At 39.7% G+C, this 16,206-nt stretch overlaps 1 protein-coding gene across 1 annotated transcript; it reads right to left on the bottom strand.

Annotated features, from left to right (window-relative positions):
- Positions 1–248: 248 nt before the first annotated feature.
- LOC129862172 (uncharacterized) lies at positions 249–15,815 on the bottom strand. The gene is made up of 18 exons (XM_055933569.1): positions 15,725–15,815; positions 15,487–15,624; positions 13,971–14,042; positions 13,695–13,766; positions 13,082–13,117; positions 12,785–12,859; positions 12,239–12,277; positions 11,646–11,781; positions 10,647–10,726; positions 10,160–10,285; positions 9,988–10,047; positions 9,627–9,731; positions 8,830–8,940; positions 6,895–7,035; positions 6,552–6,735; positions 4,790–6,388; positions 4,493–4,620; positions 249–2,006 (listed from the first exon to the last, which is right to left on the bottom strand). The coding sequence occupies exons 1-18, from the start codon at positions 15,761–15,763 to the stop codon at positions 1,653–1,655; spliced, it is 3,495 nt and encodes a 1,164-aa protein (XP_055789544.1). The 5' UTR covers positions 15,764–15,815; the 3' UTR covers positions 249–1,652.
- Positions 15,816–16,206: the final 391 nt, after the last annotated feature.

Below are 16,206 nucleotides of genomic sequence, written 5' to 3'. Positions count from 1 at the left end.
AAAAAAATGACAGTCAATCATTGAGGTTTGTGATTCACACACCACAGTGAACATACTAAACGGTATGTTTGCATGTGTTTCAACAGGGTGTCTTGTTCCCAGAGAGAACACCTTCCTCAACCTTGTTTGCACTGGATGTTATTCTAATGTTAGCTGAATGCACAGGACTCAGTGGAGCACACAGAGAAGAGCAGAGCAGGGGCTTGGCTAATTTGCTTGGCACTCAGTGAGGACACAGTGATGGAATGTGAATGTCAGCAGCCTCTTTATTTACACACTATATAAAACCAACTGGTAATTAACATTGGCGTCCTCCCGCGCTCAAGTGTAATTGACTGTTTCAAAGGACCACCACTTCATAATCTGGCTGTGTATTAAAATGACCCTCTCCATATTGCCCCATATCCCACCCTCCGTTTCAGGACAGGGGTCACCACCACTGGCTGAGACACATAAGACTTCTTTATGAGGGCATTAACATTTTGACGTATTCATAATGGGTAAGTGCAGTAAGACGGACCTCGGCTTGGCGAGACCTTGTGCTACTGATGAAGGTGTGTGGATTTTAGCTGTGCAATTAATTTTGTTGAGGAATACAACTTCAGTATTGAGTATTAAGTCTACTGAGGATCTGTAGGAGCAAAACGAGAATTATCGTTTTCTTTGTGGAGTCTGTAGGGGTAACTGGCTGAAAAGCCATTCTATTTCCGTTTGTATTTTCCAGGGTTTTGTAGTTACACAAATTTGAAATAGACATATACATTTCTGCTGCATTTCAATTTGCGAGTAAATTTGACAGCATCTTCTGGCATCTATTTCAAAGTGATCATCCCATTTGTAATTATCCATGGTTACAGTATAAGTGCTGTGTTGAAAGACCAGTTTTCTATTCTCTATTTACAACACTACTCTCTAAACCTGCCACACTTGTTGAAATAAAATATCCACTTGTTAATCTTGACCGGTGAGACCCGTGAGCAATATATGTTGTCATCTGTATCGCCCTAACATGTGTCCATATGGTCTCTACTGCTTCCTAACAGGAGGGACATAAACTTAATGAGAAGCTAATTTGCATTTGTTAATTTGGGTTAATGTGCACTAATTGATTCTTGTTTAATACTTGTGTATTCCAATTAGCCCAAGTTATAGTTGCCCAGTGTTAGTGCTACTGCTGGAAACAAGTGGCATTTCCTTCATTAAATTCCCCCTGAGGCACTGCCAGATTGGTTGTAGAGTAATTAAGAGTTAATTAGCTTGTAAACAATTAGGCCAAGCAATTTTCTTGCTACCTTTATTTTTCTGTTTCAGTGCGTCGTATTGTATACTGCTGACTATCCTTTCAAACGTACTTCGCAAGTCTATGACAATAGAGCTAAAAGAAGCCAGGTACTGAACATTTGGCTACTTTTAATATACAGAACTGTAGGTCAATAACAAACAGCATGGATTCATAAATAAATATGGTGAAATCCATAAATAGACCCAATAATAAATACATACAAGAAACCACTTAAAATAATTTAACAATGCCTTCTTGCCTTAAGTGTTTTCAAATCTTAATAACAGAACATTTGATAGTTTGAACAAGTTTGATAGTGTAAACTTAATGTAATGATCAATAACTTAATGAAATCAACTCTAGTACTTCTTTACAACTGCATAGTTTCACTTGAATCCATTTTGCGTTTCTTTGGGAGTCTCAACCTCGCGGAGCACAGAAACGGCTCTATTTGAGCAATTTGGGCTCTGATGTTGGATTGCTGTGACTCTTCGTCGTCCTGTGAGCTGGGTGGGAAAGCCTCAGAAGCAGTTCCTCTGCAGAAGCTGGGGTGACAGGGAGAGGAGACGGTCCTGGGGAGGTCCTGCCACAACCTGCTGCTGTTGGAGAGACATGGAGAGGAAACGGTCCTGGGGTAGTCCTGCCACAACTTGCTGCTGCCCATAGAGGAAGGGGTCGTGATGATGGGCAAAGCAGAGCTGACTGAGATGTGATCTCTGCTTTCCTGCAGAAATGAACACAATAGCCTACAGTTCATCACTGTGAAAATGTACAGGCAAACCAGCGACCCCCTCATATGCTAGAAAAATAAATGAACAAATCTTATAATCAGGTGAATGGCAAGAAGTAATCAACATTTTAAAATGAATTGATTTGGTAGATAGTCTTCCATTATTTTGACATATTACATAGCATATTAGATAAAAAGGTAACTTCAAACACATTTTCGCTAATAGCAGCTGTTCGGCTGGTTAAACAAAAGCTAGCCATGTGTTGGCAAAAACGTATTAAGGGTTCTATTCAATCTGTATTGCTGCACAATAGACATGTAAAGGTACTTCCGCGATACGGATTGAATAGAGCCCTGAGTCAAGCAAGCTTACCAGCAGTCAGCGGCACTTACCACGACTGGTACTCATGTGTGCTTTTTAAAAGCTGTCAGATACGCCAGTGAGTGTAATTAGCTCCAGTGAGTGTAATTTACTCAATTTAGGAGTTGAGAAATAAAGTTGACATCATTAGAAATAAGATATTCTCCTCTTTTCTACTGTAGGTATGTAATTCAAACTGTATTTATTCTGTTGTTGCTAGTTTATTATTTTTAATATATTTTTTGCAGATCCCTTGCAGTACCCCAGGTTAAAAACACCCCTGCCCTATAGTATTCCACTGCTGCTATCTTTCACCTTTGTGCCTTGTTGTTTATAATACAATGTTATGAGCCATCTGGTCTTAAATAATAGATCAAATTTGTTGCAATTGTCCCCTTACTGTATTGAGAGTCTTTCCCCTTTTACATTAGACATGTTTGGTTATTTTCCTCTCAATTTACAGCACCTGGCTCTGATAAACAGCAGACTGACACGATGCGATGATTGTGATGAGAGAGTAAGTGAGTGAGTGAGGAGAAGTAGCAAAGTATCATTAGGTAGCCTATTCCCACAGCCAATCCATTCTCTATCTAGCTATGTCAGTTTTATATGTTGAACAACCCACCCCTCAACAGAAGCATCTCTGTGACCCACAACTCTCAGACCTAGTGACCCTCAACTCAGAAGCTTGGATACAAAATAAAAATAAAGTTTTACAGGAAACGATCTGCAATAGTTTGAACTGTTTTCTGTCACAGATATGCCTGAGGGTTCCCTATAAACATATGAGGAAGAGTTGATTCAACATCGCAGACATTCCCAAGCATGGTTGATCCCGTCTACCAATCTATTCCTTCAGATTTGAGATAAGGTGTCAAACATACTGCCCGCAGGTGGTTTAGAGTAAAACATTTTTATTTTTTTAAATCATTTTTTTTGGGGGGGGGGGGGGGGCGAACTTAATATACACTGAACAAAAATATAAAAGCTACATGCAACAATTTCTAAGATTTTAAATGAGTTACAGTTCATATAAGGAAATCTGTCAATGGAAATAAATTATTTATGGGTTTCACATGACTGGGCAGGGGCGCAGTCATGGGTAGGCCTGGGAAGGCATATGCCTACCCACTTGGAAACCAGGCTCACCCACTGGGGAGCCAGGCCCAGCCAATCAGCATTCATTTTTCCCCACAAAAGGGCTTTATTACAGACAAAAATACTCTGATTGGCTGTGGGCTGCGGTTGTGAGGCCGGTTGGACATACTGCCAAATTCTCTAGAACGACGTTGGAGGTGATTTATGGTAGAGAAATGAACATTCAATTCTCTGGCAACGGCTCTGGTGGACATTCCTGCAGTCAGCATGCCAATTGCACGCTCCCTCAAAACTGGAGACATCTGTGGCATTGTGTTGTGTGACAAAACAGCACATTTTAGAGTGACCTTTTATTGTCCCCAGCACAAAGTGCACCTGTGTAATGATCATGCTGTTTAATCAGCTTCTTGATTCGCTACACCTGTCAGGTGGATGGATTATCTTGGCAAATGATAAATTCTTACTAACAGAGATGTAAACACACTGTACACAACATTTTAGAGAAAAAAAGATTTTTGTGCGTATGGAACATTTCTGGGATCTTTTATTTCAGCTCATGAAACATGGGACCAACACTTTACATGTTGCGTTTATATTTTTGTTCAGTATACTTTAAAATCTAAACTGTGTAGACATGATAATGGACCTATATTCATATTCATAGACTGTCCAGCTCACTAATAATCACTAAACAGTCAGGGAGCATCGCAAATTCATAAAACTATGGATAGAGGACTATTCTTTGTCATTTTTGAAGGCAAGGAAATATAAAAACATTTCAGTGCGGCCCTCTGACGGTTGTTGAAGACCGAATGCGGCCTCCGGGGAAAAATTTGTTCGACAACCCTGCTCTACGTGATGAATACACTGAGAATATCAACCTCATTCCACCCTGCTGAAACGTTTTTGGAAATGGAAATAAACTTGAAGCACACTTTTTAACTTCATTGCTCTGCATAGCTGCGAGTTTAGCTCACTAGGGTTTTCCCCCCTGCTCCTTAGATACTGTATATCAACTCACTTTTTCTGCTGACATTTCATAAAATGTCTCTCTAATGGTGTTCCATTCCCCTTGATGATCCCTCGTGTGGGACGTCAGTAGGCTGGGAGGGTTGTGCGAGTCTGCAGACCTAGTCATCATTGATGGATCTAAATGACAGAGGGAATGGAAGATAAACTCAAGCCAATGTGATACATTTTATAAAAATGCAGGTACGCCGATCTCAGGGAGGCAATCATGAAGCCACAAAACAAGAAAGATTATTTGACAATACCACAATCTTTACACTAGACTACTCTAAATGATTGCCTCACTCACCTCTGGTGTTTTGCTTGCCCTTTAGAAAGATGGGAATTGTGAATGGAGAAGGAGGCTCTTGGAATCCAGAGGACAGTTTAGTGTTCAGGTCAGACAATGGGGATATCTGGCATGTCGGAGTTGTTTGACTAATTACGATGCTGTGCATGTTCCTGGAATGTATGTCCCTCTTCCCGGAAGTTAACTCAAATGATGATCGATATCTTTTGTTGCTTGCTAGAAACGAATAGTCAATGGTTTCAGATGTCTTCTCCTCAGTTTTCAGCAGGCAAGATTGTTTTGAATGATTGCTTTTGGGGGAGAGATCTGTCTCATCGCTTGGGGGTTTGGAGGTCGCTGGGTTGTTGTGCTTAACTTCAATATCTTTGTCATTGGCATGAGGTGGTCTCAACTTCTCCTCCACTGTAGAGTTACAGCAGTGGCCTTCATGAACCCTCTCAGACTGTGGTGAGTCCATAGCCACTGGACATGGTTGGGACTGTGATCCAACAGGCCCGTCAACGTCCACACTAACATCTGAAGAAGGTTGTTCAGGATCTCCATGGTTTCCAGCATCAGGGCTCACATTGAGATCTCCACTCTCTGGTAAGGTTTCCTGACAATTAGGATAGAGTGCATCCTCAGTTACTGGCACAGAGTCTCTAACTGGTTGTTCATGCTTGTCGTCAGGCTCCTTGGTTCCAATATTACAGTCAGACTGAGCACAGTCCTGTGCAACAACACCATGGGGATTGATTTGCTGTGGCATGTTCAGGGGCTGTGATGGAAGACAAGACGTGCCGATTGTCTCTTGTTCTGTCGGATTCTCAATGAGTGTGTTGCTGTGTTGTTGGGCTGAGGCTGGTAATGAGCTGCTAGGTGACTCTGAAAGGATGTTGACCTCATTGGCCTCTGGCGTGTGACATCTTATTACATGGATTCCAATGACCTTCTGAAGGAGAATGTTGCATGGATCTGACTGTGAGACTGCCAATGGGGTCACAGCTTGGACTGGGTCAATGTCCTGAAATGATGATGTGCTTTTCTGTCTGCCTCTGTGTTTATTAAATGTCTGGCTGGTTGTCATCTCTGGTGTATACACACTCTGGTCTTGCTCTCCATCCCTTGTTCCTCCAGCCATTGGGTCACTGTTTAGCGCACCATAAACAGAACTGTTCTCAAAGCCAGATAGCCCACTCATAGAGTCACCTTTGTCGCTCAGATGGACGTTGCTGGACGAGCAGACATTATTAATCAAACTGCAGAATGGATAATTGAAATCACTGGAGCTACGTTTGTTGTTTGAGTCAATTGGCTGACCTTCTTCTATTCCGCAAATACTCAGCACATGGACAACGTCTGTGACCGTGGTCAGACCGTCTGTAGATCCAGACTGGAGCGAAGCCAACCCCTTCAGACTTCCTGCTGGTGGCTGGAGCACTGAGCTAGGCTTGTCTTCACCCTGACAGTTCTTTCTTCCTCCCTCTACGTCTGTGGACCGATCTGGATTGGTACCATGGGTGGCCTGTACACTGTCGATAACCTTACAGTGGGCTGTCTGTGAGGAGTCATCAATCACAGTCTCCGAACAACCGGAAGGACCGACTTCCCTGCTTCGGTCTGTGTAGGTAAATCACATAGTCAAACAACATCAATAATACATTTCCCAAAAATGTATTATTGATGTTCATTCATTGCACCTACATCAATGTCACAATTAAATCTGCAATTCATTTTAAAACAATGGCAATCTATCATGCAATTGAAGTGGATCACTACTTACCTGACACATCTGTAACATCTAGATTCTCCTGTGTAGATTCACTTTCTGCTGTTTGAGCCACTTCATCCACTACAACTGTGTCCACTCTACAAACGTCCTTTGAGACATATTCATCCTTAGCGGATTGATCTCGGTTTTCACCCATTGGATTCTTGTTGTCTTTAACATAGTCCTTCATCCCACTCTGTATCGGTGAATCAAAACAGACAACATAGTGTTATTGAGTTATTCACGGTGTGAGGTTGAAATACTGCAATTAAACATAGGCCTTTCTGTTATTAATCAGCATTGTATATCAGCATATATAGCTCCTATTTTGATTTGGGAAATGTTGCTGTCTCACCTCCAGTCCCTGTATGTGTTCTGCTTGCAGTATAGCACGGGATGATAGTTCTGTGTGTTGCTCATGAAGGTGGTTATAAGCCTCCTTTACAGATCTCAGGTCTTGGTGCTCTGACTGGATCCTCTCTTGTAATGTCAGTTTCTGTTTAAGCACATGCAATTCAAAAGTAATGTAACACTTTAATAGTGTGTTCAGATAGCTACAGTTGAAGTCGGAAGTTTACATACACCATAGCCAAATACATTTAAACTCAGTTTTTCACAATTTCTGACATTTAATCCTAGTAAACATTCCGTCTTAGGTCAGTTAGGATTACCACTTTATTTTAAGAATGTGAAATGTCAGAATAAGATTTATTTCAGCTTTAATTTCTTTCATCACATTCCCAGTGGGTCAGAAGTTTACATACACTCAATTAGTATTTGGTAGCACTGCATTTAAATTGTTTAACTTGGGTCAAACGTTTCGGGTAGCCTTCCACAAGCTTCTCACAATAAGTTAGGAGGAATGGGCCAAAATTCACCTGACGGAGCTGGTGTAACTGAGTCAGGTTTGTAGGCCTCCTTGCTCGCACATGCTTTTTCAGTTACGCCCACAAATTTTCTATGGGATTGAGGTCAGGTCTTTGTGATGGCCACTCCAATACCTTGACTTTGTTGTCTTTTAGCCATAACTTTGGAAGTAAGCTTGGGGTCATTGTCCATTTGTAAGACCCATTTGCGACCAAGCTTTAACTTCCTGACTGATATCTTGAGATGTTGCTTCAATATATCCACATTATTCTATTTTGTGAAGTGCACCAGTCCCTCCTGCAGCAAAGCACCCCCACAACATGATGTTGCCAACCCCGTGCTTCACGGTTGGGATGGTGTTCTTTGGCTTGCAAGCATCCCCCTTTTTCCTCCAAACATAACAATGGTCATTATGGCCGAACAGTTCTATTTTTGTTTCACCAGACCAGAGGTCATTTCTCCAAAAAGTACGATCTATGTCCCCATGTGCAGTTGCAAACCGTAGTCTGCCTTTTTTATGGCGGTTTTGGAGTAGAGGCTTCTTCTTTGCTGAGCAGCCTTTCAGGTTATGTCGATATGGGACTCGTTTTACTGTGGATATAGATACTTTTGTACATGTTTCCTCCAGCATCTTCACAAGGTCCTTTGCTGTTGTTCTGGGATTGATTTGCACTTTTTGCACCAAAGTACATTAATCTCTAGGAGACAGAACGCATCTCCTTCCTGAGCGGTATGACGGCTGCGTGGTCCCATGGTGTTTATACTTGCGTACTATTGTTCGTACAGATGAACGTGGTACCGTCAGGTATTTGGAAATTGCTCTCAAGGATGAACCAGACTTGTGGAGGTGTACATTTTTTTCCTCAGGTCTTGGCTGATTTCTTTTGATTTTCCCATGATGTCAAGCAAAGAGGCACTGAGTTTGAAGGTAGGCCTTGAAATACATCTACAGGTACACCTCCAATTGACTCAAATGATGTCAATTAGCCTATCAGAAGCTTCTAAAGCCATGACATCATTTTCTGGAATTTTCCAAGCTGTTTAAAGGCACAGTCAACTTAGTGTATGTAAACTTCTGAACCACTGGAATTGTGATACAGTGAATTATTAGTGAAAGAATCTGTCTGTAAACAATTGTTGGAAAAATTACTTGTGTCATGCACAAAGTAGATGTCCTAACCGACTTGCCAAAACTATAGTTTGTTAGCAAGAAATTTGTGGAGTGGTTGAAAAATGAGTTTTAATGACTCCAACCTAAGTGTATGTAAACTTCCAACTTAAACTGTATGTGAAATAAAAACACATAAATATAGCATGCCTAGTTTAGTTTTACATCACAAGAGAGCCTTTGTCCATTAAATAAATGTGTCCAGTACATCACAACAACATATTTTCAACCGTATTTGACAATATTCAGTGACACCTCATTTTCCCAGATCATTCTACAATTTCTGTACTCCTCCAGCAGATGAGTGAATCTGTCTTCTTTTTCCTGGATCTTCTCTCGGATCACTTCATGTTCTCTTTTAAGGGCCTGCAATAAAATTAATCACCCGAGAGATTTTTAATGCAATAATACATTTTTATGTGTTTATTTAACCTGGACAGAGGGTTTTAAACACACAGAGAAGCTAATACAAATCAGTTGGGTTGTGTCATGTTAATAATGATTTTAATAAATGAATGAAGGTGAATTAAAACGAGGAAGAGAGGCGAGTAAAAGACAAGCGTCTTTAAAGGCAGAATAAACACACTATCATCCAGTTGCACTGTGTGTTCTATTGTGTAAAGTGTGATATACAATGCACTCTATCATCTTTATGTGCTGTGAGCACCATCATTTATTTCTGTCCTTGTAGAACTTCACTCCGTAATCATTTAAATTATGTAAGAAACCTTTGTTCTGTGACTAACAGGAAGTGTTTTTATTCTACCGTTTTGTATTTAACCATGTACAATCTGTTCACTTAAATCCAACCTTTCAAATGGTTATATTTTCAGAAAATGTATCATACACTTTTTGTCTTTCAATGCACTTATAAGTCATGGGTGTATTAAAACATACTATAAATTGTTATAGAGCAGAATAACATATTCATATTATGAATATATAAACTAAACAATTTATTTTTATGAATCAAAAAAGATAAAAGCATCCTTTTCTTTAGCTTAGTTTGTTTGTTAGAAACTAGGAGACTAATAATTGCTCAAAGTCCTGACCTGGTACTCCTGTCGCTGTGCTTGAAGCTCCAGCTCCACTCGGCTCACAGCCTGAGTCTGTGTCAGCAGAAGCTGCTGGGCAAGCTGTAGGGAGTTCATCACCTCCTGAACACACACACACACACAAAGGGGGTGGGGGCTGTGTTAATGACATACAACACAACCGCTTACCTGCCCTGCGTGGAAATCCCCCTCTCCCAACCCCCACAAGCCAACCACCTTTATTTTACACTGACACACTTCCCCCAAATTCATCAAATGTAACCTTTTAACATTTTCACCCCATCGAGCAACCCACATCATTATGGGGTAATTGGGGGAAAAGAGTTGGTTATGTAATATACTATGCTATGATTCTGACCTTTTTTCCATTTCTTTCAGTTGTATGCTCATCTCTGAGTTTTTTATTCATTTCAGTTTCCTGAAAAATACAAAAATAAAAACCTATTGAATTATTAACATATAATTCATGTTGTCTTGATATACAAGTAAATTAAGATAACAATTAATATATCCCAAAAAATAACTTTTACCACATGCAGCCTGTGTTGGAGTTGCTGTATGTTTTGCTCTTTGACTGTGAGGTTGCAGTTCTCTTCAGATCTACCCACAGATGTCACTTTTGCCTTAATAAGCTTGTTATTAAGTCCCTCCACATCCTTGACGAAGAAAGTAACATATGAGTGCCTTAACTTTCAAAGTGGGATACTAACATGGTTATAAAGCCCAAAACTCAGATCCACATCCATAAGACGGAACAGTAACAAAACTATGTCATGGTAAAATATGTGTAACCTTCAGTCTCTGCTACTTAACAGATCACTGTTCCCTTTAGCACTGTGCAAGCTCTGCATGTCTATTACAGAGATACGGCACAGCAATTATATATGGTCTTCTTTGATCTCCGAGGCAGGGAAATATTTGAGTTACACCTCCAGGTACTGCCTGCTCTCCCTAATCTTACCCTCCACACAGCAATCTGTATTCAATGATGATGTAACATTTTAAATCATGTCTCACCTGTTTTAAGGAGATGATTGTGGATTCTTGTTTTCTATTGACAGAAGTTAGTTTCTTATTGAGTCTCATGGCATCTTCAACTGTAAGAGGGATCAAGAGTCCACAAATGGAAGCTTGCTGAACTAAATTCATTCATTAACTAAATAATGAAATATTTCTGGGATTTATGTGTAGCTATTTTCTTTACGCCACATGGAAAAGTAACAATTTCCAGACTAACTCCACAAGGCAGACAAATGTTTCCTATCTCCTTTAAATTAACAGCAGCTGCTGGCCCCACCGTAACTGTATCACCACTTTACATAAATAGTGATACTATGGTTTAGGGGCAAAAGATTAACATGTTTAAAAAAAACAGGGCGATATAAGTACAACAGAGTTACTGGTTAAATGTCAGACAAGAATGGCTATGGCTACCTGATAATGTATGGCCTGCCACTGTTATCAGACGACATAATAACAAAACACGTTGAGGTTTCTCAGATTAAAAAAGGCCACCACCGTACTGGTGAATATCTGTTAGTTTTGGGGAAAGTCTTGATTTGAAAACATATGGTAACTAACACTTTACACTATGCAGAAATCGCACCGCCATTTCCTGGTCACTAAAATGCTATTAGTTTGCCTAATTTCAGTTTATGTGGCAAAACAAGCAAGTATAGTCTGGATAAACATTGTATCATCTAAACCGCTGTGAAGTATCTTTTCCATAAACCAAAATATTGTATTTTCAGCTGTTTGAAGCTGGTGTACAAAAATTGAAACCTAAAAACAGGAAGCATAGAAATAGCACACATAGAACAGATCTACTGCTTCGTAGACTTGCTTTCAATCCGAATGACAGATCTATAACTCACATTTCTATGTGGATTTTTGTCAGGTCGCCCAAAAAGTTACATATTACACCTTTAAGTTGCTCTGCACAGGTATAAGAGCAACTTAAGTGTTACATAAAATACACTGTCTAAATGCTAGTGGGCATGGCTGTGGCGGGCATACCATTTTGCTCCAGCTTCTCGTGGGCCTGCTTGACCATTGCACACTGTCTGGAGAGAGCCCCAAACCTCTTCTCCACCTCCCCCAGTTGTTTCAGGTGGCTGTCTTTGGTCTGGGTCTGCAGCTGCAGCTTCTGCTCCTGTAATAAGCAGTACAGTAGGTTCTCTCAGTAGAATGGTCAGGATTGGTATGATTTTCCTCAGTCAGCTATCACAAAAGAGGACACTGGGAAAGAGTTTGCTGTCACTTTGGGCTGAGAGGACCTTTGTTTAACATCTTGGCCGCCGGCTCCCCTCCTAGAGATAAGGAGTCAACTTGACACATGCCTGAGAGCCTTTTATTGTTCATCGCTGTCATTATTGTTTGATTGTCTGTATCAAGACACATTTTTTCTTAGCCACTGGAAGGTTAAACAGAGCGAGGCTCAGTTATAAAATATTTTAATAGTGATATTTTCTCGGCTGCACTGGCGGTTCAAGTGTCACACACTCCCTATCCGTTACTCCTGATGAGCCATTCCCTCTCCTCATCCTCCTCTTTAATTCCGCCCACTCCCACACTCCCCTGTCAACAATTTCTATAATTGGAATCCTTACCAGCTCGCTTAATTTCTTCTCCAAACTGTACTTGAACAACTGTAAAACAGTAGTAAAAAGACAGTTATATTTTTCATTAAGATTTCATGACAACTATGGTGCAGACTTTCAGGGAAATGTTATAGTATAACCAAAGCCTCACACACGTGCAAATAACATTCAATAGAAACACAAACTCTTAAAAATTGAACTCACACTACAAACACATGGAATTACAATGGTTTAAGATATGACATAAAACAAAGTCAACACAATTATGCCATAATATAACGAAGAAGTCCATTATAATACTACAAAATAAAATATCAAAGAGATGTTATTGCCCAATCGCAGGGTTAGGTTGTAAATGCAGTGGACCATGGCGACTGCCATATATCACCTTAGCTGTCTCACCCCAGAGTCTATTCCACACACACCCCAACTCAGAACATCAGTGGTGGGATTGCGCTTCCCAAAGTTCACCCAAAGCCTTCAAATGGGACGAACAGGGGGGAATGGAGAGCTGTCCTGCTCCCTCTGGGTGTGTGTGTTTCCTAGAAACGTTACCTGGAACAATTTCAGTTCCTCCTTCAGACTGTTGATCTCCTTGTCCTTTAACTCGGCTGTCAGCTGGTGCTTTCCCTTCAACGGAACATTGCCACAGAATAAAATTGTTTAGTTTGTTAGAATAAATAGAATAGATTGTATTTGTTAAGTCTAAACTAAACTCAGTCATTTTTGCATCACTGAATTACTGCATTTGAACAAAACAATATGAAACAATAACCTTTAGTGACACAGTATGTTGTGAAAAATGTCATTTAAAAAAAAGAGTATCTATAAAATAATTAAAGAGTATCTTACCCTTTCACCTTCGACCCCTCTGATTTTGGACTGAAACTTAATTCAGGGGGAAAAAATTAAACAGATTGCTAAATTATTATGATCATGACATGAGAAACAAATGTCACCAAACTATAAAGCAAAGTTAGACATCATTTTAACCCAAATTAAAGCTGGTTACATTGTTTTTAGTTCACCAGATCCACATACATCAATGGCGAAGGTGCATAAAGATGGCGGCCCCCATGTACTTACCACAAATACTTAATTTGATAAGTTTGCCGTATTGTACATTGCTCTCCATTACTTTTTGTTTGTTTCGTCCTAAGCACAATATACATGATCCCAAAACTAGCTCCAAGATGGCGGCAATTTGAAAAAACAGAAAAGTTAATTGCGCACATTTACTGGCACATTGAACAATGTTGGGTGAAGTAGTTTAAAAACTATGTGGGCATTGCTAAAATAATGACGTTGATTCTGAATTCCTCCATCTTTATGCACATTCGCCATTGTAAAGGTTGATCGTATGTGCCCGTTCTACTTGCCCTTACACAGAAGGAAAAGAGCACTGCAGCAACATATTATATGATTTTGCTGCACCCAATAGGAACAATGGCGCTGAGAAAATCACCTGTTTTTTAACATTGGCAAGAGACTCCGTATGTTGATTTGCCATGTTGTCAATTTGATGTTGAAGGGATTCCTATAAAAAAGAAGGCATTACATTAACTCAGAAAATAATTCAAGAGGTGAACTGATAAATAATTAAATAATTGTTATTTTTTACTTAGCTAGCTTACGCAAGCACACTGACAATAATGAGTAAAGCATCAGTCAAATATTTGCAGCTGTCTCATTCAACTAGCCCAATTAGGAGACAACTTGTCTAACTAGGCACATACCGTACCTTCTGCCATTCTAATTCCTGCTTCTCCAACACAAGTTTACTAATCTGCTCTTCATACCGAGTTTCAGCCTCCTGAAGCAAAAAGACAATACAAATATTAGAAATACATAGTAAATCTCACAGATTTCACAGTAGTAGTACAGTATTCTTAGCATTAAGGTAATATCATGAAAAATACCAATATATTTTTCTTAAAGATGGAGTTTTATACGGTCCACAGAATACATTCAAAGAGGGAGGCTCAACTTTGAATTGAGTTTCAGTAGTTCACCCCAATATCTTTGGGAAAGTAGCGGTACATTAGAGTGGTGATATTAGTGCAAACCATCCTTATCCTCCCTCAGCCCTGGAAGGCAGGTAAAAGTCAATTGCTTTCCTAGATCTAGGGACTTTTTATATGGGTGTGGGAGTTGGCTCATGGAGTTTATTTATAAGTTCCCATTAAACTATGCTACCAGCATGGCATACTCGAAAAGTGCACAAAAGATAAAGCTGTTAGTTTGCGGAGGAATACTGATTTGATGGGGGGGGGGCAGTAAATAGGCTATTAAACTTGGTTATCTAAGTAAATCAGAAGAGGCAACAGCAGATCAAATAAGGCCTGAGCCACAACACACCGTAAATATCAGGCCTATCCCATATGCAATCTGAACACTGTATGTGACTCACCCTATTATATGAAAATTCACAACAGTATTCTAAAATCAGATAAATGCCGGTTTTCATTTCATCTCTTCATAGTCAAGGCATAAAAACATCTGGATTACGCCTGGAGTCGGAATGCAGGCAGATCAATGAGATGCCCAAACTTTAACTTCATGCCCCTAATCATCCTTATTATGATTTTAAATTGATGTAGTTAAAAGTATTTGCCACAATTGCACAATGTATATGAAAACAAATTTGGCCGGCGTAAGATAGTCTGACATGACAAGCTATGCTTTTAACATCACACCAATAAACCCAAGAACTACAAAGTGTTACTTTAACAGCATGCCTGAGGATCATATTGATTAAATGTTTTTCCCCCAGAAACATGGTAATAACAATAAAATGTGAGAGCCAATGGTTTATTTTCCTCTTATAACCTTTAAACATGTCCAGTGTCAGGTTTAAAGTGCTTGCTCCAGGGTACCCTTTTTACAAGCAAAGACATGAATTCACCAGGTCTTTGCTTGCATGACCCCGTTCAGATGTGCAACTACAGCTGGCTTGTGTCCAGATGGCCAAAAAGGGCTGTGAGCTTCCTCTGAAAACACATAATATACCTCCTACGAAATTACACTCCCCAGTTCCTCATGACTTGACCAAATAGAGCCGTAAGTGTCTGAGCTCTTCCTGGTAAACAATGGGATGAAGAGGAAGTTGTTATTGTGGAGACATTCCTGAAAATATAACGATTTTGTTTTATGTTTTAATTCCTGTAACAATTTCAGAGAATGTAGAAAGCTATTATCTGTCTTTATGTTACTATAACATCAAGAGATATTTGAAGGATATGTATAAATCAAAGTACCCTGTGAATATGTAGTTCTTCCACTGCTTCATGAAGAATTGTTTTAAACTCCAAAACCTGTAAGGAAATGATGCCACTGTCTGTCTCGTGAGGGGTATATGATAACGACAGCTCCTTTTCAAAGTCGTGTCCTCCAGTCTAAAGAGAACAATAATAGTTTTATTGTAAGTTATGCAAACAAGCATAGACATATGCATTCTATCATAATGTATGTATTTCTGCAGTAACCCTAGCTTACCGTGGTGGGGCGTTTCCCTGAGTCTGCACTGACATCCATCAAGATGTTCAGGTCAGGAGAAGGTTTTGTTGGTACTCTTTAACACCCTGATAAATTCTGTAAAGTAAAAAATAAATATTGAATGATAAGTGTGTACAACAAAGTATATTTGGTATAGGCCTAAAGCATTAAAACCTTATTAATATTATTCAGTCACTAAGTAAACAGCATTGCAGGAGGATACAGTGCAGTGATTTGGTAGTAGTTCTTCAACCCATCAAGGTGGAAATTAAGCTGTCCTGAAAGTCTAATAGGGGTCAGAGCCATAACACTAAATGGACAAATTGCCCTGTCATTCAGCTTCTAAATTATATAAGTTATTTAATATGACCTGTGTAGATAGACCCCTGTGCCCTCATCATGACTGACTTTTTAAGTAGGTCTCCACTGCCGACAATCCTTTAATAGAAGAGAGTATTTTCTCCATTTAACCTGCACCGTAC

Source organism: Salvelinus fontinalis, chromosome 9, assembly GCF_029448725.1.
Source record: "Salvelinus fontinalis isolate EN_2023a chromosome 9, ASM2944872v1, whole genome shotgun sequence".
NCBI lineage: Eukaryota > Metazoa > Chordata > Actinopteri > Salmoniformes > Salmonidae > Salvelinus > Salvelinus fontinalis.
Note: the sequence above shows the minus strand (reverse complement) of the source record. Positions and strands in the feature narration are given on the sequence as shown.

Excerpts from the sequence above, each read along its gene's own strand:
- LOC129862172 (XM_055933569.1), bottom strand. The coding sequence starts at position 15,763 with ATGGATGTCAGTGCAGACTCAGGGAAACGCCCCACCACG. Across the intron at positions 12,278-12,784 it reads AGGAACTGAAATTGTTCCAG|TTGTTCAAGTACAGTTTGGA; the intron begins GTAACGTTTCTA and ends ACTGTTTTACAG. Across the intron at positions 10,048-10,159 it reads TCCAACACAGGCTGCATGTG|GAAACTGAAATGAATAAAAA; the intron begins GTAAAAGTTATT and ends TGTATTTTTCAG.